Source organism: Pongo abelii, chromosome 7 (genome assembly GCF_028885655.2).
Source record: "Pongo abelii isolate AG06213 chromosome 7, NHGRI_mPonAbe1-v2.0_pri, whole genome shotgun sequence".
NCBI lineage: Eukaryota > Metazoa > Chordata > Mammalia > Primates > Hominidae > Pongo > Pongo abelii.
Window position 1 is genome coordinate 40,882,168 of NC_071992.2, and position 26,054 is coordinate 40,908,221.

The window sequence follows — 26,054 nt, forward strand, 5'->3', positions numbered from 1 at the left end:
AGGCCAGACAAGGGTGTGAACTCAGGTGGAGGTCTGAGCAAGGGATGGTTTCACTGTGGGCCTGCAGGAGCACTGGGGTGAGTCATGCCTCAGCCTTGTCTCAGGGAGCTGGGCTTTCGTGTGCCTGCACCGGGCAGTCACTGGCTCCAGCTCTGCACATGTGGTCAGAATGGCTTCCAGCAGCCCAGAGGCAGTTCTCTGAAGCAGAGCTGTGGATGCAGGCCATGGAAGGCACATCCAAATGGCAAAAAGAGGTGGAGGGAATTTGGGAGGCCAGTGGCAATGTCTGCTAGATGGGCATACGGTGGGGGTGTGTTGGGGATCAGAACACAGCATGGGCCAGGCGCAGCCTTGAATGTGTGGCAGAATTTAGAATCAGTGTGGTTAAGTAATGAATCAAGGCTTCTCGTACAGGCAGTGGTGACTCTAAACTGATATAGAACAAAAACCCATTAGCTAAAAAGGACCTGTATAAATGGAAAGTCTCAGTATTATTGATTATGGACAGCGATTTGGCTAATGCATTTAAAAATCAATATACTGACAATATCAAGCAAACTTTTTTTTTAAATTATAGTAAGGATGTTCAGCATGAGATCTACCCTTTTAACAAATTTTTAAATGCGTGATACCATATTGTTGACTGTAGGCACGATGTTACACAGCCAGTCTCCCTACTCTAGAACTTCTTCATCTTGCATGCAATCAAATAATTCTCAAACAGAAACAAATGCTGGCTTGATTTTCCTTAAAATGTTACTACAATATTACGGCACTAGCGCTTGTATTTTGATTTCACATTGGTTCCTGTCATGATAGAGGAGATGAAATTCCTTAGGGCCGCCCTACTCTAGTACAGCAATCTGCAGAGTAACTATGTTTTAGTTGCAGAGAATTGCTTACATACCCCCCTTTTTAATGTCCACTTGGCTAAGTAATTGCAAGACCAAATTATATGGCCCTGAACAAAGAGTAAACAGAAGCGCGAAACACAATATTGCACTAGATGGCTGATCTTGTCAAATTTACTGTGTCAAATGTGTTTTTTCCTCTTTTTCCAAAAAATACGTAGACGCTTTTACTTTCCAAAGGCCACGATATGACTCATGGATCATCAAATAACCAAAAAGATTGCATGGCTCTTAGTACTTCTGGGATGCCAATGAAAGCCCTTTGCTTTTATTTAATTTTTTTAAATAAACTGAAAGCAGTTCTTTCCATTGATGGGGTGAAGAGCGTTAGCAGTGTTGATAACAAGATGGATATTTGGTGCATTTTAGTAGAAAGCATACAAAGTTATGGGAGGAGGTTGTAATAACACATAATGTATAATGGACAATACTGTTGTCTTAAAGGCTACATGAAAATCGGTGTTTTTTAAAAAAAATGTGAAACTTTCCTAAGCAAATTTTGGCTGAAAGCCAGGAATAATTTTTGCATTGTATGCTTCAACCTGTCAGAATGCCAAGAACCAGGAAATAACGTTCTTTAAAAATTGGGCAATAGATGCACGTGGTGCAAAATTTGGAATATAGGAATGCAGAGTTAGTGACAAATTTCTCCCTCCCACTTCTGTCCTCTCAGGAGGGGCAACCAGTCTTGACAGTTTCTTGTGTCTCTCTGGAGATAATCTCTGCCTATGAGACTATCTCTTAAGATCATGGGAACTTTCAGATCTTCAGCAAATTGTTTGGGCAAAGTGTCTTAAATTCATGGATTTTGTGTAATTGATATCTTAACTATCCATATAGACATGTGATTTCCAGTAGTCAGTGGAATATTTGATGTGCCTGTAGTGTGTTAGAGTAAGAACGCAGAATCCTTTGGTAAAAAAAAGTCCCAAAAGAAGATTATAAGTGACAAATCTGTACTTTTATCAAATGCAAATTTTGCTAAGGGTAAAATTATTATTAAAAAGTACTTTTTTTTTTTTTTAGAGACAGGGTTCTTACTCCGTCTCTGAGACTGAAGTGTAGTGTGCAGTCGTAGCTCACTGCTGGATTTGACTGGGCCTGGTCAAAACATGTTTAGAATTAAAATTATATGTGGGCTTTTTGAGAGCGTAATGTAAAATAAAAAAGTGCAATTTTGCTTTATGTGTTTTCTGTAGCCATCGTATTTTTAAAACAAGTTGTATCTTTATAACAGGATGTACTTTGTCTAAATTTAAAAAAATTAAAAACTAAGCTGGGCGCGGTGGCTCACGCCTGTAATCCCAGCACTCTGGGAGGCCAAGGCAGGCGATCACCTGAGGTTAGGAGTTCGAGACCAGCCTGGCCAACATGGCGAAACCCTGTCTCTACTAAAAGTACAATAATTAGCAGGGCATGGTGGCAAGCTACTCAGGAGGCTGAGGCAGGAGAATCACTTGAACCCGGGAGGCAGAGGTTGCATTGAGCTGAGATCACGCCATTGCACTCCAGCCTGGGTAACAAGAGCGAGACTCTGTCTCAAAACAAACAAACAAACAAACAAAAAACTAAGTAGCACATTGAAAGGATTGTGTTAAGAGTTAGCACTACTCAGTATTAAAGTCCAAGCAGCTAAACAGATAGAAGCTATGAAACTTAGTAGAGGTTAAATAACTATTGCAAAACCATAGTGATGACTATTCTAAGTTTTCTCAAAACTTCTCTTTGGTATGTTGTTGTTAGATTTTGCTTTATATTTTAACCTTCAACATTTGTTCAATATATTTATTATATACATCTCTTTCTATATTTATAGATCTAGTTAGGTACCAAAGAATGGTATGACCAGACATGGTGGCTCATGTCTGTAATCCCAGGCCTTTGGGAGGCTGAGGTGGGAGGATCACTTGAGGCCAGGAATTTGAGACCAGCCTGGGCAACATAGGAATACCCCATCTCTACAAAAAAATGAAATAAAATAAAGAAATTAGGCAATCGTGGTGGCATATGTCTGTAGTCCCAGGTACTTGGGAGGCTGAGGTGGGAGGATCACTTGAGCTCAGGAGTTAGAGGCTGCAGTGAGCTGTGATCAGGACACTGTACTCCAGCCTGAGTTACAGAGCAAGACCCTGTCTCAAAAAAAAAGTCATTTTATTAATTTATTATCTAAATTGTGTCTCGAATGCAAAGGAGGTTATTGCATGTTTGGGAGAGGGGTTCATATTAGATTTTGCTTCAGAGACCAGTTTTATTAGTTATATCAGTTGAGCACAGGACAACATGATGAATATATTCATTAAGGAAACATCCATTTTCTGAGCCTCCTGTCCTCATCCACACTATATGGTAATGATATCAATGATCTCCACCTGTGACATTGTTGCTGTGAAGAGTAAATAATGTATGTGAAAATGCTTTGATGAGCTCTAAAGTGCTACAGATGTTATCTGTTAAGAAAGTTTGTTCTGGCCAGGACATCGGGATGGATGGGGAGGTGGGGAGAGCTGGAGCTGGAGATGACGGCTGGGGATTTGTCACAGAGCTTCCTGATATGCCTGAGGTGGTGGGAATGGAGAGTCGGGGGGCAGGTTTAGAGGACGCATGAGGGAAGAATGTTTGAAAGTTTAGTACCTGGTTGACTGGGGAGAGGAGGTAGGATTACTGACAGAGTCTGGGGAGGGGAGAGGGAAACAGATTAGAAGGTGAAGGGGAAATGACATTGAGTTTGAGGCTGGATTGAAGAAAGGGCTGATGGAGTTGGCTTATTGAGTTTACAGCTTTAGAAACATTTAGGTGGCCAGCAGTCAGAGTTGGGACCCAAATGCCTCCGGGAGATTATCTGAAGCCCAGGCCTCTGACCTGGTCTTTTTTTTTTTTTTTCTTTTTGAGATGGAGTCTCACTCACTCTGTCACCCAGGCTGGAGTGCAGTGGTGTGATCTTGGCTCACTGCAACCTCCGTCTCCCGGGTTCAAGGGATTCTCCTACCTCAGCCTCCCGGATACCTGGGATTAAAGGTGTGCGCCACCACACCCGGCTAATGTTTGTATTTTAGTAGAGACAGGGTTTCACCATGTTGGCCAGGTTGGTCTTGAACTCCTGACCTCAAGTGATTCACCCGCCTTGGCCTCCCAAAGTGTTGAGATTATAGGCATGAGTCACCGCGCCCGGCCTGACCCAGTCTTTAAGTCTCTGTCACCAGAGTTGGAAGACGGAAATAAAGGGAATGGGGGTGTGGCTGAGAGACTTAACACACAATGAAACTTATCCTGTCTAAAGCTGATACTGGTGTCTGTCAACAAGAAATCGACATCCAAGTAATAGAATAAAAACATTAAGCCCACGCAGCAGAGGATGATATAGAATCGACTTCTCCTGAAGGGAAAGATTAAATACACATTTTGAACTGGAGAATGGGGAGAATAGCTATCAGTGTGTCGTGTGTCCCCGTGTTAGCATCAGCAAGTGGACCTACAAGGCAGAGGGGAGGAGAGGTGTTTCGCCCTAGAGCAGCAGGTAGAGCCATGGCCCAGGTCACCTGGTGCCTGGGATTCACTTGGCTCCCCTGCTTTGGTTGCTCATGTCAGGGTGAGGGCTTTGGAATGTGGGGCAGTGGCAGCTATGCTCCTCCTTCCCAGTCCTGTCACACCGTTCTCCTACATTCAAATGTCTACTCTGAGCTATACCTCCTCTGCAGGCACATTCTTTTCTGTGAGTCTAGATGGCCGTGGCTTTTGGTGGCTGAGCTATGGTTTTAGTTCACAGACAACCATGTCAGCTCACGCCCTAGCTCTGGGATTACCAGGGGCATCCCCTCCCTCCGTCTCCTGCTAGCTGCTTTTTACTGTCTGCTGGACACCCCAGGGGCCTGTAAGAGAAGGTCAGATGGCACCAGCATCTCTCCTTCCTTCCCCCTTTCTGCTCTGAATCCCTGGTCTATTGGAGTTTGGCACCCAAGAGCCAGTTGGACAAGTTCCTGCCCTGCCCAGCTTGGGCAATGACACTGGGCCTCTTTTGGTGTAACCCTGCTGGTCCTGCTTTTGTATTTACCTTTCATTGATAATCAGCTTTTAGATAATGTCTCATGGGAGGTGGCAGGGCCTAAAGGAAAGTGCATGGGATTTGGGAATCAGGAAGGGTTGGGCTTGAATACTGGCTCCCCTGCTTGCTGCCTGTGTGACCTCGGGCAGGTTCCTTCACCTGCCCCATCCTTAGTTTCTTCATCTGTGAAATGGGATTGTTAGGGTTAGGCGACCACATGTGAAGGTGCCTAGCAGCATGTCTGGCGCATCATAATTTCTAAGTATATGTTAGTTTCCTTCTTTCTTTCTCAGGCTGTTACTTTGCCAAAGCACCAGATTGATGTTAGGAGTTTGAGCTCTGTCTTCATTTGGCTCCCTAAGGAAGTCACTTCCCCCAGTTGAGCCTTAGAGGACTCATGTGTAGTAATGAAGAGGTATGCACGGGACCTTTGAGTGCTGACATGCTGTGAGTTTATGGATCGATAGTTGGGTCTTCTGGTCATTTCTGTGCTCTTTGTGACTCTCACTGGAAGAGGCGGAAGGGAGTAGAAGTCACATGGGTAAAAATTTCTCCTTCAACAAGAAATACTGCTGTTGCTAGAAAAAGGATTAATGTGGGAGGTGTGCCACATCCCCGTATGGGCACCTCAGCTGCTTCCTTGGTGACAGAGAAGAATAAGCCATATATTTTCCCCTCCTGGGGAGCTGGCTCCTTCAAGGACCTTAGTGGCAGAAGAGTTCTTGAGCAAAAAGGAAGGTACTGGTATTGTCTGCATAAAACCACCTATCTTTATTTATTTATTTATTTATTTTTGAGATGGAGTCTGGCTCTGTCGCCCGGGCTGGAGTGCAGTGGCGCAATCTTGGCTCACTGCAACCTTCGCCTCCTGGGTTCAAGCAATTCTCGTGCCTCAGCCTCCCAAGTAGCTGGGATTACAGGCGCATGCCACTATGCCCGGCTAATTTTTTATACTTTTAGTAGAGAAGGGGTTTCACCATGTTGGCCAGGCTGGTCTCGAATTCCTGACCTCAGGTGATCCCCCTGCCTCAGCCTCCCAAAGTGCTGGGATTACAGGCGTGAGCCACCGTGCCCAGCCTAAAACCACCTATCTTTTAACAGGAACTTGCCCTGTGCCCTATGTAGTTCCACAAAATTTAGAAGTTCAACAAATGTACAGACCACTCCTGACTTGTAGACTTCCTCTCGTGGGATCGCTGCCAGCCAGGCATGGCACCCCACGGCATGGCATGGCACGGCATGGCATGACACAGGAATCTCCATTCCCTCTTCCTCTCTCTCTCCTACCTTTCCTCCTTCCTCTCTGTTGGCCACTGGTGCAGCAGCCAGGGTGACTGTGTGGGCTGCTGGCTGGCGTGGCCTTTTCTCTCACCAGCTGCTGTGTCTCTAGGGCAGACTCAGCAGGACCAGCTGGTGCCTACAGCCATGTCCTCCAACCTGGAGGCACATGGAATCCCTTGGGAGCTCTGGAAACAGGCAGGTGCCTGGGTATCCCAGACGAGTTCAAACCCTGAGAATGAAGCATGCGTCTTAGTTTGTTTAGAAATCTCCCGAGGTGGCCAGGAGACATGGTGGCCCATGCCTGTAATTCCAGTACTTTGGGAGGCCAAGGTGGGCGCATCACCTGATGTCAGGAGTTTGAGATCAGCCTGGCCAATATGGTGAAACCCCATGTCTACTAAAAATACAGAAATTACCCGGGTGTGGTGGTGCATGCCTGTAATCCCAGCTACTCAGGAGGCTGAGGCACGAGAATTGCTTGAACCCGGGAGGTGGAGGTTGCAGTGAGCCGAGATCATGCCACTGCATATCCAGCCTGGGCAACGGAGTCATCTCAAAATAAATAAATAAATAAAAGATATCTCCCAAGGTGATTCACATAAGCAGCCCTCCAGAACTTCATTCCCACCACCCACCGGCTCCACTTTGTATCTGCTCAGATGCCTTCATCTCAATGCTTCCTGTCCCTCTCCCTATGGCCCATTCCTCAACTCTGCCCCTACATTTTTGACCTCCTTTTCATTGGAGTTCAGTCCTTTCCTGCCTCTTCTACCCGATCCTGATTCCTGTCCCACAGAGGCCTTGCCTAGGTCTTGGGAGCTGCAAACTGATGTGACCCCCAAGTTGGAACCTGGGAGATGTCACAAGAAAACGTTGTTTGCCAGTGGTGGGCAGAGCTGCATTGGTCTTCCAGTACTTTATGAACTCAGTGGGCTTGTATGGACTGGTTGGGAACTTCACCACCATGCAAATATTGTTTTCATTTAAAAATTAAGGAGTCCCCTCTGTAAAGCGGTAAGATCCTACTCATGACCTTTGTGTGCTTCCGTCCAGTAGGAAGAGACCTAAACTCTCAGAAAAACATACTCCAAGAACAGAGTCCAAGGCTAGATTTTGTCCTGTTGACCAGCTGTTCTTAAACTTGGGCCTGTTTAGGGATCACGTGGGAGCATTTTAAAAATGTCCATGTTCTGACCACATTCCATTTAATTCTCATTCAGTGTTCTGGGGGGGAAGCTTGAGCGTGGGCTTTTTTTTTTAAATCTCTTTTTTCTTTTTAATAAATAGAGTCAGGGCCTCGCTGTGTTACTTAGGCTGGAGTGCAGTGACACGATCATAGCTCACTGCAGCCTCGAACTCCTGGGCTCAAGTGATCTTCCCACCTCAGCTTCCCACATACCTGGGACTACAAATGTGCACCACCGCACCCAGCTAATTTCTTTATTTTACTTTTTGTAGAGACAGAGTCTTGCTATGTTGCCCAGGCTGGTCTCGAACCCCTGGCCTCAAGCGATCCTCCCACCTCAGCCTCCCCAGGTGTTGAGATTACAGGTGTGCGTCCCTGCACCTGGCCATTCTTTGGGTTTTTAAAACAAGCTCTCCAGGAGATTCTGGTGTGCACCAAAGTTGGAGAAGGATTTGTGTGCCTAAATCCAGAGAGAGGGGAGGTCAGGGCAGGCTGGAGTTGGTTCAGGCTTCAGGGAGGAGAGTCCTGAGTTTGTCCTTTTCCTAGAGGAGTCTGAGCTATGGCCAGGGAAGAGGGGGGACAGCTTGGGTGGGCTCCCCTCCCCAGCTCTGATCCCTTGCCCCTACCTAGGTGCTGTTTCTTGGCCTTCCTGCCCTGACACCTGGCTACCCAGGCCCTCAGCTCAGGCATCCCCACTCTGTCTTCCTTGATCAGAAAGCACCTTCCTAGGGCTGCCGATGTGTCACCCTGGCAGTCAGCTGTCACCGTTCATCTTCTGGGTCCAGTCACTGGAGTGGACCCTGATCATCACTTTGGATCAAGCCTCAAGGATCCTGGGGCTGTTTTCTCCCATGTCTCCCATTTCCCCTGGATGGGGAGGAAGGTGGGAGGAAGGCAGCATCAGACACGCGTCATATTTTCCTGGCTTCTCCTGGTGGAGAGGACGTACAGTTGAGCCCAGGAGCAGACTGTGGGTGGGGTGTGGGTGAAGGGGTGAGGACCCCTGCCCTTACCCCTGGGGTCCCTGGGCCTGGAGAGTGGCTGCGGCATCTTTCTTTCTGAACAGGGAGAGCTGCCGGGGAGGCCGGGACAGAGGGTGGAGCAGCCCTCGAGGGGCAGAGGGGATGAAGTAGTTGAAACCTGATCAGCTCATAGTTGTCGTTCCATGTGGATTAGCATCCGAATGGTTCCCCAAATCCCACTTCATCACTCATAATTCAGGCTAGGGCTCCAGAGGCTGCTGGGCTGTGGTTTGGGGTGAGGAGAGTGTGTTGTGCAACAGCGGCCCTGAGATTTGGCATTTGCATCTTGTAATTAGTGCTGTGGCAGGGGGATCGGGACTCCAATAGGAGGGGGTGGGCCCTCTCGTGTCTTTCCATGGAATTCTCCCCACCACCCTATGAAACAGGGTTTAGCATCTCCGTTTTATAGGTAAGGAGACTTGCCTGTGGTTACAGAGCATTAACGTCACAGCTAGAATTCCAACAGCTCAAGCTTTGAAAGTTACCCCATGCCACTTCCAGGGCACTGCATTGAAAGTCAGCTTTGGTTTAGGCTCTGCCACCAATTATGTGACCTTGGACAAGTCCCCTCACACACAAGCCCACTTTCCTAAACTGCAAAATGGGGTCAGGGGTGGTGGACCCTTAGTCCTCAGCAGAGTCCTGAGGTTCCTGTGTCCCTGGAGCCCGTCGGTCTCCCTCTGTAAGTCTGACCTTGGGCAGCATGGTGTCTTTGCCCAGAGCGGTTCTCATTCTCCTCTAAGGCAGTGTCTGTCACTCGTGCCTTTTGGGAGCTGGGGCTCCTATGTGGACTCTGATTTAAGGGCTACAAGGCCTGTCTCTTCCTACCCAATAGAGGTTTCCTAAAATAAAAAAAAAAAAAGAAAAAAAAAAAGCAGTCACTATGTGGTTGAAAAAAATGTGTAAATAGAAGTGTAAATCAGATTATCCACAGTTCACATGCGAATCTGGCTGTAAGAGGCAGCTCCTTAGCTTACTGCCTCATTCGCAAAGGGAAGAACATGAGTGCAGAGTCTTTTTTAGGTCCCCCACTCTAAGGTTCTTGGGTTCTGAGAATACTTTTTTTGGTGGTATTATCCCTATCCATTTTCTTGCTTGAATTTGCTTCAAGCGATGTATGTTAATTTAGATAGCTGGGTTTAGAAGGACTCTTCCTAACACGCTGAGGAGACATTTACAGAAAAGAAAAAGAAAAAGAAGAAGAAGACAAAAAAAATATATATATATATATATATATAATGTTTTTATAGAGACGGGGTTTCACTATGTTGGCCAGGGTGGTCTCAAAGTCCTGGTCTCAAGCAGTCCCAGCCTCCCAAGTGCTGAAATTACAGGTGTGAGCCACCATGCCTGGTCCACCAGAGACACTTCTTAAGGCTGTCTCCTGATAGATCATTTCACTGATAATTCTTAGGTAAATTTACTAAATTCACTTTATCCGAGATTAATCTCCTTTTATTGCTTTGAGAGGACCCCAGGTAACGGGGGCTTCGGAGATTTTTTTTTTTTTTTTTTGAGATGAAGTCTCTCTCTTCCAGAGATTTTTCTTGGAGGCTTTTGGCAACAATTTAAGAGGTCAGCAGGAGCTATGGACAGAGTCTCAGATTCATAGGGGGGAATGGTCTGCATTCGAAGCCCCAGGGCTGTGATTTCTAACCTTGACCATGACTCTGGCATGGGACTGCCCTGGGTTTTCACTGCTTCATCCCTGCCAGTGGGGACATTAGAAAGCCAGAGATGGTGTGCCAGGGTACAGCACAGTGCCAGACCTGGTGCCTGTGAGTGTCCTGCTGTCGTGATAGTGCATTCACTTCATGTTTTATACTGTACAGACATCTTTCCTTTGCTACTCATAACAGCCCTATGAGATGGGCTGAACAGATACATATATATATTTTTATTTCTATATTGTGTGAGTTTGTATCCTATGTATTACAAAAAAAAGTTGAACTGGCAGAAAACAGGACAGAGTCAGTGAGCTCTCAGGGCACTCACAAAAACTATAACAGCTCACACTTGCTGAGAGTCTTCTACATACCAGGGACAATTCCAAGTGCTCTGAAATGTATTTGTTTATTTTTTATTTTTGGGGGATGGAGTCTCGCTCTGTCACCCAGGCTGGAGTGCAGTGGTGAGATACTGGCTCACTGCAACCTCCACCTCCCAGGTTCAAGCGATTCTCCTGCCTTAGCTTCCCAAGTAGGTGGGACTACAAGTGCGAGCCACCAAGCCCGGCTCTATATTTTTAGTAGAGATGGGGTTTTGCCATGTTGTCCAGGCTGGTCTTGAACTCCTGACTTGAGGTGATCCTCCCGCCTCAGCCTTCCAAAGTGCTGGGATTACAGACGTGAGCCACTGTGCCTGGAATTCTTAAATGTATTAACTCATTTTTAAAGCTTTCTTATGAGGTAGGTGCTATTATCCCTATTTTACAGAAGGAAAAACTAAGGCTCGGTGGTTAAGGAACTTGTTCACAGTGGAGCTTACACTTTTTTTTTTTTTTTAAGAGATAGGGTCTTGCTGTGTTGTGCAGTGGCATGAACACAGCTTACTCCATCTCCTGGGCTCCAGCAGTCCTCCCAACTCAGCCTTCCATGGAGGTGGGACTGCAAGTGTGAGCCTCCACACCCAGCTAATTTTTAAAATTTTTGTAGAGATGGGGTCTTGATATGTTATCCAGGCTGGTCTCAAACTCCTGGCCTCAAGTGATCTTCCCACCTTGGCCTTCCAAAGTACTGGGATTACAGGCATGAACCAGTATGCCCAGCCTGAGCACACACTTTTACCACTGTACTAGAATATTTCTTTATAATAGATAAGGCTTGGGGGTAATGTTAATGTCACAGGTTTCTATCAGGAATCCTGAATCATTATCCAGGAATTATCATCACTGTTTCACAGGTGAGGAATGCAAGTTGAAGAATAGTTGAGTAACTTGCTCAGTGTTGCCAGGAAAGTGGCATAAACAGAGCTAGAATCTTGGTCTTCTGTCTCTTGGTGCTGTTTCCACAGCCTTCTTAAAATGAAAACTATGTGTCTTTCAGAATCTGGCAATGGGGGCAGGAGCTGTTGGAGCTTTGCAGCTGACCTACATCTCGAAGGTAATGTTGACCTGGAACTCTGGGAATTCATGCTCTGTAAGTTGATCTGGTTTCTAAGCAAGGGGAAGTGTCCAGTCCTTTGGGCATTAGTATTTGGGGACGTTGCATGGTGTTGAAATGCTCCCCTGAACCCACACACTGCCTGTGGAAGCTTAGCTGCTAATGGGTGGCTGTAGAGGTATCTGGTTAGCAAGTTGTTGGAGGGTAGACCTACAGCCTCTTACTCCTTGAACACATCAATCCATAATGCTCCCAGCTCCTGCACAGGAAGTGTTATGTGGTGGTGGAGCTGGGGTAGAGGTAGGACATGACCCATGACCTTTTTTTTGTAATTGGGATGAAAGGGAACACGAAAACAATCCCCAAAAATCCAGCAACTGTGAAGGATTCTCTCAAAGAGTACAGTCAAACAAAAAATATTGGGGCTTCACTGGATTTTTTACCATTCACCTGGACAGGATTACTGTGGAGGGAAGGCTAAGAAGGCCCTGAGAAGCCACTCAGATTACCAAGAAGACATTCAGCAGCCAGACAGCTGCTGGGGGTTGGGGCAGGTGGCTGCCAGGCCACCCCCAGTCCAGTTTGTACAGAAGGGGCCAGAGCAGGCCCTCTCTTGTGCTGAGAGCTGGGGTGGGCACTGGTTAACGGTGCCCACATGTAACTGCCGAATTCAGCTTCTATTAGCGGCCCCTCCCTGGAGCAGGCACCACTGCTGACCCGTGATGCAGTGGTGATAAAAAGGCCGGGAGATTTAGAGCCTCCCCAGAAAGAGGAACTCTTTGTACAGTGAGGAGAGCCAGGTGGCACCCCGCCAGCACTGAGGTTTCGGAAGTCCTGTGCTCCCCACACACCCTCACTGCAGGCCTCTTGGGAGCCTCTTCTGCCTTGCGCATCCCCTTTCATCCTCAGGGGCTGGAGGCCTGGGGGACCCTGAGCCAAGGGTCTACTGGCTCCATCTTGTAACAAGCTTTGGGAGCCTTGTACCCTGGCTGGTCAGGAGATGAACCTGAAGGGGACTGGGGGACTCTGGAGGAGAGGCCACCCTTGGCTGGAGGGGCAGCCCGCCCCTGTGCCTGTGGTGTGCAGGCGGAGTCTGGCAGACACAGCCTAGTACAAAGGCACAAGATGCAGGGCAGTGTCAGGGCGGATTAAAGAGGGAGAGAATGACCTCAGGGAAGGGGGAAGGGCCTTTTCAAGTCCAGCCTTGCTAGCACAGCTGCCGGCAATTTGTGCATGCCTTGTGGTGAGAAATGTGGCTGCCTCCCCTGGCCAGAGCAGCCAGAGGCCCAGGCCTTCCCGCCCTCCCTGGCTTGGTCTCATCTTGCTGAGAGCTCCTGAGGTCATTTCTCCAGGAGGGTCGGAGATGGAGGATTGAGAGCAGAGGAGCAGAGAACCTTGCAGTAATAAAGGAAAACTGAAACTCTCTCCTGTGTGAGAGGGTTTGGGAAGACTTTTTTTTTTTGGTTGGTTGGGGAAGAATGAATTCAGTCTCCTGCTGAATCATGATTTATAAATGCAGCTCAGATGAGGGTTTTAGAATTCTCAGCCTTGGAGGCTGCCTCATTTAGAAAGGGTGACCTGCCGTTTAGCCCCTTCCCGAGAAAGGCAGGGCTGGGTGGACATTTTGCAAAACCCACAGCTGCCACTGGGTCGGGTTACACAGAACTCCTTTAACTCCTGCCTGACCCCCTGCCAGAAAGCAGGGAGTTTTCCCAGAATGACATTTATCCTCGGAGGCGCAGGACTCCAGCTCAGCATTCCAGGTCATTATTTGTTAACTCTTAGGTATTCCCTCTTGGAGGAAAGCGCTTGCCACCGTGTCAGGTGGCCTTGCCAGAGGGCTGCGTGTGGGCTGGCTGTTCAGAGTGTGTGCTTCTCTGCTGTCTGCTGAGGGCCAGTGTCGGGAAGATGAGGACGGGCGTGTGGCCCTGGCCCTTCGGAGAGACAGAGATGAAAGTGATGATCGGATGTCATCCAGAGCATCAGTGGCAACAGAACCAGTTCTTAGCAAACTAGAAAATAATTAAAGCTGCGCTTTGACCCCTGCCTCCACCCACCGACTGCACAGCCAACCCCACTGTCCCACCCCCAGCTGTGTCCTAGTTGTCAGGGCCTTGCTTTCAGCCACCCTCAGAAAGAACTTGTGGGGGGTCATGGATCCTTTGGGGGTCATGGATCCTTTTTTGAGACTGATGAAATGCATGGATGCCTTCTCCAGGTAAATGCATAGGTGTACAGACACACCCTGCTTTTCCTGTAATTTCAGGGAGCCCATTGGCCTCCTGAAGCTGGTCCAGAGACCCCCATCCCGTGTAGGTGGCTGCTATTCCCCTGATCCTGATGCCACCTTGTGGGGCAAGGTCACCCCCAGATACAGGGCAGAGGCCGCAGTAGAGCTAGGAGACCTTGTTTTGCTGCCACTGCTTCTGCCAGAAGGGCCCCAGCTCCTCTTCCGGCCATGGGCAGACAGGGTGGGGCTGGCCCTAGCCGTGCCTGGCCGCTGACGAGCTTGCAGCTCCTGTGGTCTGTGTTTGATCTGATAAGCGCAAGTTCCTGAGTCTGTTAAGCTGTGGAGCGGCCCTGTCTGCGTCACTCTACGGGCGACCTGTACCCACTCCCTGCTCACATCCCTGACCTCTGCTCGCTGCTGGGGTGTTCACAGGACCCACCAGTCAACCACTGCTGGGTAGCACCTCAGCTGTGGCCACCTCGGCTGTGTGGATGGCTGCACCTTGGTGGCCTCACTGGAGTCAGATGGTCGGGTGACCTCACCCGCCTGCAGCCACGCCTCTTCATGAGAGGAGGCGAAGCCACCACGTCTCCATGATAAGTTAGATTTCCTCCTTGGCCTTTCTTTTCTTTTCTTTTTCTTTTTTTTAAATTTGAGACAAAGTCTCGTTCTCTCACCCAGGCTGGAGTGCAATGGTGCAATCTCGCCTCACTTCAACCTCTGCCTCCTGGGTTCAAGCGATTGTCCTGCCTCAGCCTCCCGAGTAGCTGGGATTACAGGTGTGTACCACCATGCCCGGCTAATTTTTGTATTTTTAGTAGAGATGGGGTTTCACCATGTTGACCAGGCTGGTCTCGAACTCCTGACCTCAGGTGATCCGCCTGCCTCGGCCTCCCAAAGTGCTGGGATTATAGGTGGGAGCCACTGCGCCCGGCCCCATCTTGGCCTTTCTTTCCATGGGACTCAGCAACAAGTAGAAATCATTTCATTGTCCTCTTTTGCCACTCTGTGGCAAAGGAGAATAGTGTTTTTACTCTGGTTTCACCTATTGTAAAGCTGATCAGAGACATTGAGGGTCTTACCCTTGCAGTGAGCCAATCAGGGCAGGACCAGAACCGATCCTGTTAATTCAGCAATGAGTTGGTTTGCCGAATCGCCCTTCTGTGGTAAGCCATTAGGTGTGAGGCCAATGATGGTTGTACATGCATGCACTCACGCGTGCACTCTTACATGCCTCCTGACCAAAACTGGATAAACAGAGGAAAGCAAGCAAACACAAAGCCAGACCATCTCTTTGAAGGCTCCAGTTCCCATAATAAGCACATGGGTAGCATTCTTACAGCACAGGCTGGCTAATCAGTTGTGGTCAAAACGAGCATTTGTTATCCAAACAGAATGAAAACTGTCCGCCTGTGGTGCTCTCTCTAGTCAGTGACAAATAGGAGTTTTTCAGAGAAAAGGCAGTTCTCCTAATAAGCCAGAAAGGGTCTTGGAGTGCCCAGCTTTTCAATGTCATTCTAAAGCTGGAAGTAGGCTGGGCACAGTGGCTTATGCCTGTAATCCCAGCACTTTGGGAGTCCGAAGTGGGAGGATCACTTGAGGCCAGGAGTTCAAGACCAGTTTCGGTAACATAGCGAGACCCTGTCTCTACAAAAAAAAATTTAAAAAATAAAATTTAGCTGAGCATGGTGGCGAGTGCCTATAGTCCCAGCTACTTGGGTGGCTGAGTTGGGAGGATCGCTGGAGCCCAGGAGTTTGAGGCTGAGTAAGCCATGATTGCATCTCTGCACTCCAGCCTGAGACAGAGTGAGACCCTATCTCTTAAAAAAAAAAAAAAAAAAAAAAAAGGGCCAGGCGTGGTGGCTCACACCTGTAATCCCAGCACTTTGGGAGACTGAGGTGGGTGGATCACCTAAGGTCGGGAGTTCCAGACCAGCCTGGCCAACATGGCAAAACCCCATCTCTACTAAAAATATAAAACATTAGCCAGGTGTGATGGTGCGTGCCTGTAATCCCAGCTACTTGGGAGGCTGAGGCAGGAGAATCGCTTGAACCTGGGGGGCGGAGGTTGTAGTGAGCCGAGATTGCGCCATTACACTCCAGCCTGGGTGACAGAGCAAGACTCTGTCTCAGATAAATAAATAAATAAATAAAGCTAGAAGTAGAAGGGGAGGCATGAGATCGGTAGGTTCTGAGGGCTGGGATGGACAAACAAAGTTCTGCTGTGGTCAGGATTATGCAGAGATCAGGGGCAGAACAACCAGGAGTTACGGACCAGAGGACTGCAGGAATGTGGACGCTGAGGGCCAAAGCAAGAAAATGAGTGACTGACAGATTAACACTCAGGTGTAAGCAGGACAGAAGCCTATGCTGTGGTCCAGATTGAATGGGGCCGGGGGGGTGGGGGGGGGTCAGAAACCCAGGAAGCAAGATGCCTAGGGGCCTGGACTTCTGTGTTATGGAGACACCAGCGTCCTCTTACCTGTAAGTTGACACACAACTGAATTTGGATCCTCTGTGTCCGAACTTGGGATAAGTGGGTTTACCTTTGTTCAAATCTTCATTTTTTTAGGTTTTTCTTAGGCTCTATGGCTTCTACCTCATATCTCAAAGTATACATCCCTTATTAAATATAATTGGCTATTCTATATATATATATATATTTGAAAGGATTTTAATCATTTTACTTTTGGAATGATTTGGCTCTGAGTAACTCATCCAATTTGTAAATGGCTCTAATTGCTGGGCAATCATCTTGCACACACACAAAAGGATTCTGTGAGCTAAGAAAATCTAAGGTATCTTTTTTTTTTTTTTTTTTTAAAGACAGAGTCTCACTCTGTTACCAAGCCTGGAGTGCAATGGTGGGATCTCAGCTCACTGCAACCTCCACCTCCCGGGTTCAAGCGATTCTCCTGCCTCACCTTTCCAAGTAGCTGGGATTACAGGCATGTGCCACCACACCCGGCTAATTTTGTATTTTTAGTAGAGACAGGGTTTCACCATGTTAGTCAGGCTGATCTCGAACTCCTGACCTCAAGTGATCCACCAGCTGTGGCCTCCCAGAGTACTGGGATTACAGGCGTGAGCCACTGTGCCCGGCCCGGTACCAGTTATTTTCAAATGAAAAATTTTTTAATGTTTCATTGAAAAATTAATGATGTTTACTTGATGTAACATCTTGTACGCATTTAAATACTTATCAGGGAGGTTGATATAATGTTATGTAGGCATTTAATTAAATATTTATTAACACTAGATACAGCATCTTCACTTTGTATGTAGGAGGCCAGGCAATTTTTTCAGGTTTCATACAGTTTTGCAGGCCCAGAGAAACTCATGGACACTCAGCGTTTTGCCCGTAGTTCCAGGTGGGACACTGCCTTTGCTGATGTGTGGAGTGAGGCTTTAAAGGAAATGAGGTATCAAAAGCTATAAATAATCCCTCCTGGGCTGAGCAGATTCTGTGTGGAGGAATGACTGTCTTACCTGCACTATCATATTTAACCCTCATGATAACCCTATGAGAACACGATATTATGATCCCTTATTTGATAGAACAGGAAATGGAGGTCATTCAGTTGGGACACCTGTCATTTGAGACTCTCTGTATCTGACTGCCTGACCTTCTTTTGTTCTTTTATAAGGTGCCACCTCAGTTCCCATTTATTTGGGGCAATATTAATTTTGGTTAAGGAATCTGGGCAGGTGTATAGCAAGAACTTAGAGCCGAGAGTAAGAACCTAGACAGACTGGTGAGTCAGTCACTGTTAGACCCTAACTGCTGTCAGCCAGGAAGATACTTTAATTTCAATTCAGGACTTTTTCTTTAGCACCTGGCTTCTGATATGCTGCCCATTAAAGTGGGAGCCAACTGGTTGCGGTGGCTCATGCCTATAATCCCAGCACTTTGTGAGGCTGAGGCAGGAGGATCACTTGAGCTCAGGAGGTTGAGACCAGCCTTGACAACATAGCGAGACCCCATCTCTAAAAAAAATAGAAAAATTAGCTGGGTGTGGTGGCACACGCCTGTAGTCTAGCTACTCAGGAGGGTGAGGTGGAAGGATCACTTCAGTCTGAGAAGTCGAGGCTGCAGTGAGCTGTGATTGTGCCACTGCACTCCAGCCTGGGTGACGGAATGAGATAGGGTCTCATGCTGGGCTCAAGTGATCCTCCAGCCTCCTGTTTCAAAGAAAGAAAACCCAAAAAACACCCACAAACAAATAAAGTGGGAACCACTCCTGGATCCCCTAGGCGAGGACATGTCGAAGAATACCCTTGGCTGGAGAGGGATGCAGAGAATGGTATCCAGGGGAGGACTGTGACATCATGTGAATAGTCCCCGGCCTAGGACCCATGGGAAGGTGACTGTCTCTTTAGAGGCCCAGTGGTGGAGGCTCGCTCCAGGGAGGCTCAGCCTCCATCAAGGATTGTCCCTAATCTTTGTGGGCGTGTGGTGGAATATGAATTGCTTTCTTTTTTCTTTTGTTTGAGTCTGAATGATGTGAGTTCACATATGCAGATACTCAGGAGTGTACATGCCAGGGGTAGGATTGCCAGAGCAAGATGAAATACAGCAACAGGAGGTATAGAAATACCTCCTCTGTTTCTTGCCCTTCCCTGAGATGTATAGGCATGTTCTCCGATTCCATCAGCCCCTCTCTGGGCACCTGGAAGGTGCTTATTTTCGTGGTTAGGCCATCAGGGCAGATGTAAAGCCAATTGTTCCGTGTGTCTGAGGGCAGCGAGCAGTCTGCTGCTTCATCTCTCTGAGCGTTCTGATTGGAATCCATGCATTTGTAGCAATATTGCCTTCAGCTTGGAGAACGATTTAGGGAGAGGGTTGGCGGTTGAAAGAGGAGGGGAGGAGGGGAATCTTGCTAGTGTGAATGAGGCCAGGATAGGTTTTCGTCAGGACTTAGTGGCTTTTAAAAGTCTTTTCGAGCTGGGCGCAGTGGCTCATGCCTGTAATCCTAACACTTTGGGAGGCTGAGGTGGGAGGATTGCTTGAGCCCAGGAGTTTGAGACCAGCCTGGGCAACATAGCAAGACCCTGTTTCTGCAAATATTTTTCTTTTTTAAAAAAAATTAGCCAGGCATAGGGGCATTTAAAAAAAAAATTAGCCAGGAGGTGGAGGCTGGAGGATCACTTGAGCCCAGGAGTTGGAGGCTGCAGTGAGCTATGACTGCACCACTGTACTCCAGCCTGGGTGACAGAGTGAGACTCTATCTCTAAATAAATAAATAAATAATAAAGAAAAGTCTTTTTGTAAAGTTGAACAGACCTCAAGATAATGGTTATCTCTGACGGTGGGGATTCTATCAGGGAGGGGCACACAGGGCTTCTAAGAAATAGGACTGATAATGTCTGTTTCTTAATCTGGATGATGAGTACAGGGTTTTCATTTAATTATTATTTTTTAAAAATGTGGACATATGTTTAATATACTCTTTATGTATAAGAAATTTCACAATAAGAAATCTTCAACATTGTAAGACACATATTCATGTTTCTTTTATTTCTTATTTGATTTAGGTGAGCATAGCTACCCCAAAACAGAAACCAAAAACTCCATTTTGCTTTGGTAAGTACTGAGCCAGGAGAGGGACTCATGTAATATTGATATGGCAACTTCCTCTTTTGCATGGAGACGGTCCTGTGATCACATGTGACTATACCCTGTGCGTATGAGTGACTTAAATCACAGTGACGGTCCTGGGTGTCAAGTGATATTGTTTTCCCTGGTCTTGCTGCAAAGGTTGTTAATAACATAAGGACAGAGGTTCAGACCCTAGTAACATTTCTGTTTTCTTTCTTTTTTTTTGGTTTTAGTTTTATTTTTTAAATTGACAAATAATAATTGTATATATTCATGGGGTATATAATATATAGAGTAATTAGCATATCTGTATTAGTCTGTTCTTGAACTGCTGTAAAGAAATACCTGAGACTGGGTAATTTAAAAAGAGAAGAGGTTTGGCCAGGCCTGGTGGCTCACACCTATAATCCCAGCACGTTGGGAGGCCCAGGCGGGCAGATCACCTGAGATCAGGAGTTTGAGACCAGCCTGGCCAACATAGTGAAATCCTGTCTCTACTAAAAATACAAAAAAATTAGCTGGGCATGGTGGCGGGTGCCTGTAATTCCAGCTACTCGGGAGGCTAAGGCGGGAGAATCTCTTGAACCTTGGAGGCGGAGGTTGCAGTGAGCTGATTTCATGCCATTGCACTCTACTCCACCTCAAAAAAAAAAAGAGGTTTAATTGGCTCAGTGTTCTGCAGGCTCTTTAGGGCCAGAGGAGAAGCAAGAAAGAGAGTGGGGAGGTGCTACGCACTTTTAAATAACCAAATTTCACAAGAACTCACTATTATGACATGACAGCACAGGGGATGGTGTTAAACCATGAGAAACCGCCCCCACAACCCATCATGATCCAATCACCTCCCACCAGGCCCCACCTCCAGCATCGAGGATTACAATTGAACATGAGATTTGGGTTGGGACAGAGATCCAAACCGTATCAATGTCCATCATCTCGAACATTTTTTTTCTTTTAATAATTGTCCATATGCATTTCAGTTTTCTTGATGCCACAAGGCAGGTGCAAAATGTCCACTAGAAGTTTCTGTGAACCTTATTTTAGAGCTGAGAAATGGTATGCTCAGAAAAGATGGAGGACTCAGAGGAGAGGCAGATGGCAGTGCCAGGAAGGGGATAAGACAAAGGAAGGAGAATTCTGTTGAGGGTCTTAGTTGCCCGAAGAGTGACATGTTGGGGGATGGTGTAGGAAGCAGAGTCACCGTGCATGGGTGCCTCAAGTCAGGAAGTGGTCAGTGAATTCAGTGAATCCATCATCAAATAAATAGTTACTTGGCTCCTACTATGTTCTCACAACTGTGCTAAGTGCTATGAGCAAATGCTAACAAATAGTTTCTGTTGCCTATCTGGGGTGGTTCTGAATGTAAGCTTCACAAAGGCAGGGGTATTCCTCTGCCTTGTCACCGTGGTATCCTCAACACTTAAAGATGTTTCCTAGTGCATAGTAGGTGCTCAGTAAATATTTGTCAAATGAGTGAATGAACGGATGAATTCTGCATCTACCCCATGAGACTCACCTCCTACAGTTCAAGCTTATGCTAAGAGAATAAAGTATTCCCTTGAGCGATTCTGTCTCCCCACTTCAGATTCGTTCAGACTTCTTTGGTACGCTCATTCTATTTCTTGAAAATTTCATAGCTAAGCTCAGAAATGACTCTCACATTTTGTAGTTATCAGATCTCAAAAAATATATATGTAATAATAGTGAACCTGGAAGTAAATTGTTGACCTAATGGAATGCTCAGAGGAAAGAACAGGTTGAGAGTGAGGCCAAGGTCACAGATTTGATCTCAGGAAAGCTTTGTTCTATTTCCTAACCACAGACAACTCTCCCAGTCCAGACCAGTTGTGCCAGAGGAGACCAAGCATGGGTCCAAAATTCTGTATATACCATGATGACAGTAAATGTATTAGCACTGCCAGAATGCGGTTCACAGTTGTGTCTTGTTGACGGCAGACCAGCAGCCTCATCACTGCAGAACAGCACACTGAGGCTGCTGTTAACATGGTCAGGTGTTGTTCCTGTGGCCAGTGGGATGTTTTTAAAGGTGGGAAAGAGAGTGAGCAGGTGTGGCATGGGGCTTCCTAAATATCCAGGCAAATGACTTAGCATCATGGGAGATTTCTTGTTCTGCTTTGTGGAGTTCACTCATCTCACTCCCTCAAACACCTTAGCTTTGTGGAGACTTGTTGTGTTGCTGGTATTCTGACCTGGGAATGTCTTCCCTTCTTTTCTGTGGCTTTTGTAGTTATCAATGCCCTATCTCAGAGATATTTCCTTCAAGCCAATGATCAGAAAGATATGAAGGACTGGGTTGAAGCCCTGAACCAAGCCAGCAAGATCACCGTAAGTTTGGTTTCTTCTGTTTTCTGGGGGTAGTAAAAGTGCCTCTTCCCAGGCTATGGCCTTGTTGGGGTTGGGGAAAACTGAGATGGCAGCGGGGACTTTCCCAGGAGCCCAGTCTGTACCCGGTTCTCTCCCACCTCTCCTTGTTCCTTGGCTGACCAAACACAAGTTGAACTGAGAGTCTGAGTTTGAATCAAGTTCAAGGGGAAGTTCATGGAGCGTTCCCTTTGTGCTTCCTGGGAGGGCTCCCGATCAGTCATGTTTCGGGTGATTCTGGGATGCTGATTCAGAATGTGGTAGGATTGGAAAATGGATTGCTGAATGTGAAAAGTCAAGTAAGGGGAAAAGCATATGGGGAGGGAAGTCAGAACTTTTTCCCAGCTTGGGGGATACTCTTCTTACTTTCAGAGGCTGCCTACAGGGTCAGTCCAAGCCATCCGCCTCCCTGTCCTGGAAAAGCCTTCTGTTTAAAAGCATCACAGAGCTAGTTCATGGACTGTCCTATGAGCGTGCTCTTTTTCCTTGAGTTGGCTAATGAAGAATTCCTTTCTTTTTCCTTACAAATATAGAAAAAGAAAAGAAGAAGGGTAGGAAGGATGGAGAGGGAAAACTATATGTTTTGGGAAAAACTAGACTTTAAATCAATAAGACAGGCAGACTCCTGGCTTATATAGATCATGGCTTGTATGCTGAAAAGTTTGTTTCTGTTTCATACAGTCAGAAATGCTTATGTTTGAGGGGCTTCCAATAGTGACTATTACATGCTGTGGCAAATTATCCTCCCAGATTTCTCAGGGTTCCTGTGAACAACTGTATAGAAGAAATTTGTACACGTATCTAGTATTCGTGTTGCTAGACCCAACCTGAGTGTAATTGAGTCTCCTATAAGCAGTTTTGCTGATTAGCTTCTTATTCTGATACACGTTGGTAAACCCGTGAAAAGAGAGAGTGATGAAAAGAGAGAGGATGGATGGCTGGGTGCAGTGGCTCACGCTTGTAATTCCAGCACTTTGGGAGGCCAAGGTGTGTGGATCACCTGAGGCCAGGAATTCGAGACCAGCCTGGCCAACATGGTGAAACCCCGTCTCTACTAAAAATACAAAATTAGCCGGGTGTGGTGGCACACACCTGTAGTCCCATCTACTCAGGAGGCTGAGGCAGAAGAATCACTTGAACCTGGGAGGCAGAGGTTGCAGTGAGCCGAGATCGTGCCATTGCATTCCAGCCTGGGCGACAAGAGTGAAACTCCACCTCAAAAAAAATAAAAAAATTAGTGAGTCCTGGTGGCTTACACCTGTATTCCCAGCTACTCAGGAGGCTGAGGCAGGAGGATCACTTGAGCCCAGAAGTTTGAGGCTGCAGGGAGTTATGATCGCACCACTGTACTTCAGCCTAGGCAACAGAGTGAAACCCCATCTCTTAAAGAAGTCTCAGGTAGTGTAAGCAGCTTTGGAAAGGCTCTGCATGTTGATCTGAAGCAGTGCATGACACCGGAGCATAAGTGCTGACAAACAGTGTTCTTCGGGATTTTGAGAGGAAACATAGCAATCAAGCTTCTGTGCCTCCTTTTCTGGCCACTGGGAACTCTAAAAAGACTTTCTAGCCAGGCGCGGTGGCTCACGCCTGTAATCCCAGCACTTTGGGAGGCCGAGGTGGGCAGATCACGAGGTCAGGAGTTCGAGACCAGCCTGGCTAACATGGTGAAACCCCGTCTCTACTAAAAATATAAAAACTAGCCGGGCATGTTGGCATGCACCTGTAATCCCAGCTACTTGGGAGGCTGAGGCAGGAGAATCACTTGAACCCAGGAGGTGGAGGTTGCAGTGAACCGAGATTGCGCCACTGCACTCCAGCCTGGGCGACAGAGCGAGACTCCATCTCAAAAAAAAAAAAAAAAAAAAAAGTTACTTCCCTCCTTCTTTGCTGGGTTTCAGGAATTCATCTGGGTCATTTAGGGGAATTTTCTGCAGTTCCATGGTGATTTTAATCACTAAATATCAACTAAAAATCAACATCCCTAAAAAGTGGTTACGTAATAACAGAACTCACAGAAAGTGAGAAAGAGTAGCTTAGGTAGGTCGTGACATGTAGCAACAAGGAGTCAGGCAGTCCTAAAGCCAAATCACTTAATTTTAATGAGCTTGAGTTGACCTCATCTATAAAGTGGAGAAAATCATGCCTGGTTGATAAGATTAGTGATAATGCAGCAAAGAGCTTATCAGTGCATTGCCTGGCACTGAGTGGAGGCCCAAAGAAACTGTAACTGCTGGTATCTCTCAGCCAGAAGGAAAATAGAAGGCGGAATTTCTGGCCTGATTTGGAGGGGTAGGGAGGGGGCAGAGGACATCCTTGTCTATGTAAACTGAGTGTGCAGTTCAGGAAGAGAAGGTCTCGTCATCTTTGTGGGGGCCCAGCATAATCAGGGTGCTCTTATTGTTTTGAACAGACACCAAATGACAGGGCTCTCATATAGCTCTGAGCTCTGGATCCTTAGGTCTTTCTGACTGAAAGCTGTAGAAGTGGGAGAGGACCTTAGCTTTTCTCTCAAAGTCCCAGTGACGTCCCGGCAGATAGACGTAGGGTGTTGCATTCTCCCGAAGGTGGGGCATTGTGATGCTGGGGCACTGGTGGGAAGTCAGAGTTTAGTAGACATTCAGCTGTTTTTTTGTTTCTGTTTTGAAACGGAGTCTCACTCTGTAGCCCAGGCTGGAGTGCAACGGTGCGATCTCAGCTCACTGCAACCTCTGCTTCCTGGGTTCAAGTGATTCTCCTGCCTCAGCCTCCTGAGTAGCTGGGGTTACAGGCGCCCGCCACTACGCCCAGCTAATTTTTGTATTTTTAGTAGAGACGGAATTTCACTATGTTGGTCAGGCTAGTCTCGAACTCCCAACCTCAGGTGATCCACCCGCCTCGGCCTCTCAAAGTGCTGGGAATATAGGCATGAGCCACCGCACCTGGCCGACATTCAGCTGTTAATCCTGGCTTTGGGTAAATGACTCAACTGTTCTGGACCTCTTTTTTTTTTTTTTTTTTTTTTCTTTCTAACCAAAAGAAAGATTTCCTCAGCATTTCAGACTCTAGTATAAATGAGTGAAGTGGACAAGGAGAAAGAAACATGGCAACAAGAATGAGGATAAGTGACATTTGACCCCTGGCCTCTCCCGTTCTGCTGGGGAGAATGGTAGGGACTGTGCAAACACAGAATGTATTTTCTATCCAAAAGGGAACTGCTGCATAGCTGAAAATCTGGATTTTTCTGTGAAATATCCCAAAACTTACACGCAGATTTTAAAAAACACTGCATGTGACTAACAAAACATTGTCTGGGCAAAGTCAGTGGGTGGGCCACCAATTTGCAACTTCTGGCCTGTGATTTCCAACTAACAATGAAAATTTTATGATGATTTGATCAGCTGTGGTACCACAGCTCTGTCAAGGAAGAGCAAAGATAGCTCATTCTTCCAAAAGGGCTCTGTGTATAATTATTAGTACCACCTGGGAAGCCTTAATTAAAATATTTTGTAATATGTTTTTCTTTTTAGTTGTGTTTCTAAAGCATTTAATATACTCTATCATTTGATAACCACAACAATGGTTATGATAAGTATTATTCCTCTTTTCATTTTATGCACGAGACGGTTTAGGCCTAGAGAGGTTTGATGGTTGCCAAAGTCGCTCAGGTGGTTCGTGAGAGACGAAGGGTTATACCACACGTCTTCTGGCTCCAGACTTCATGGACCCCTTGTTCTGTCTCTACAAAGGCATGCACGCATTTTTACCTATTCCATCTGCCCAGAATGCCTTCTCCCAGCTTCATGTTCCTGGTTCCTTTTGTTTAGTTTTTTATTTTTTATTTTTTTCGAGACAGGGTTTCTGTTGCCTAGCCTGGAGTACAGTGGTGTGATTATAGCTCACTTCAGCCTCCAACTCCTGGGCTCAAGAGATTCTCCTACCTTGGCCTGTTGAGCAGCTATGTGCTACCACACCTGGCTAATTTTTTTTTTCATTTTTAATAAAGACGGGATCTCACTATGTTCCCCAGGCTGGTCTTGAACTCCTGAGCTCAAGTGACCCTCCTGCCTTGGCCTCCCAAAGTGCTGGGGTTACAGGTGTGAGGCCCTGGACCTGGCCCCTGTCTCCTGCTTACCCTCCAGGTTGCCATTTGAGTGTCTCCCTGCCTTCTCCTCTGGAGACCTCCCTGCCTACTCCGTTTCCAGCAGGTCCCCTGCTGTGTGCTGCCTCAGCTCCCTTGATCTTCTTTGTGCCACTCACCACCGTTTGTAATTACTCTGTTTTACGTATTTTTTTCTCATTCCCCCTACTAGCATGTAAGTGCCGT

At 46.9% G+C, this 26,054-nt stretch overlaps 1 protein-coding gene across 12 annotated transcripts in view; it reads left to right on the top strand.

The window, feature by feature from the left end:
* The window catches only part of PLEKHA2 (pleckstrin homology domain containing A2), a 73,070-nt gene that overhangs the window by 23,646 nt on the left and 23,370 nt on the right, over nucleotides 1-26,054 (top strand). For 4 of the 12 annotated variants that reach the window (XM_024250716.3, XM_024250717.3, XM_054561045.2 and 1 more), the window contains exons 3-5: nucleotides 11,484-11,576; nucleotides 19,306-19,354; nucleotides 21,618-21,715. In XM_024250716.3, coding sequence (XP_024106484.2) covers nucleotides 11,484-11,576; nucleotides 19,306-19,354; nucleotides 21,618-21,715 — 240 coding nt within the window. 12 annotated transcript variants of the gene reach the window in all.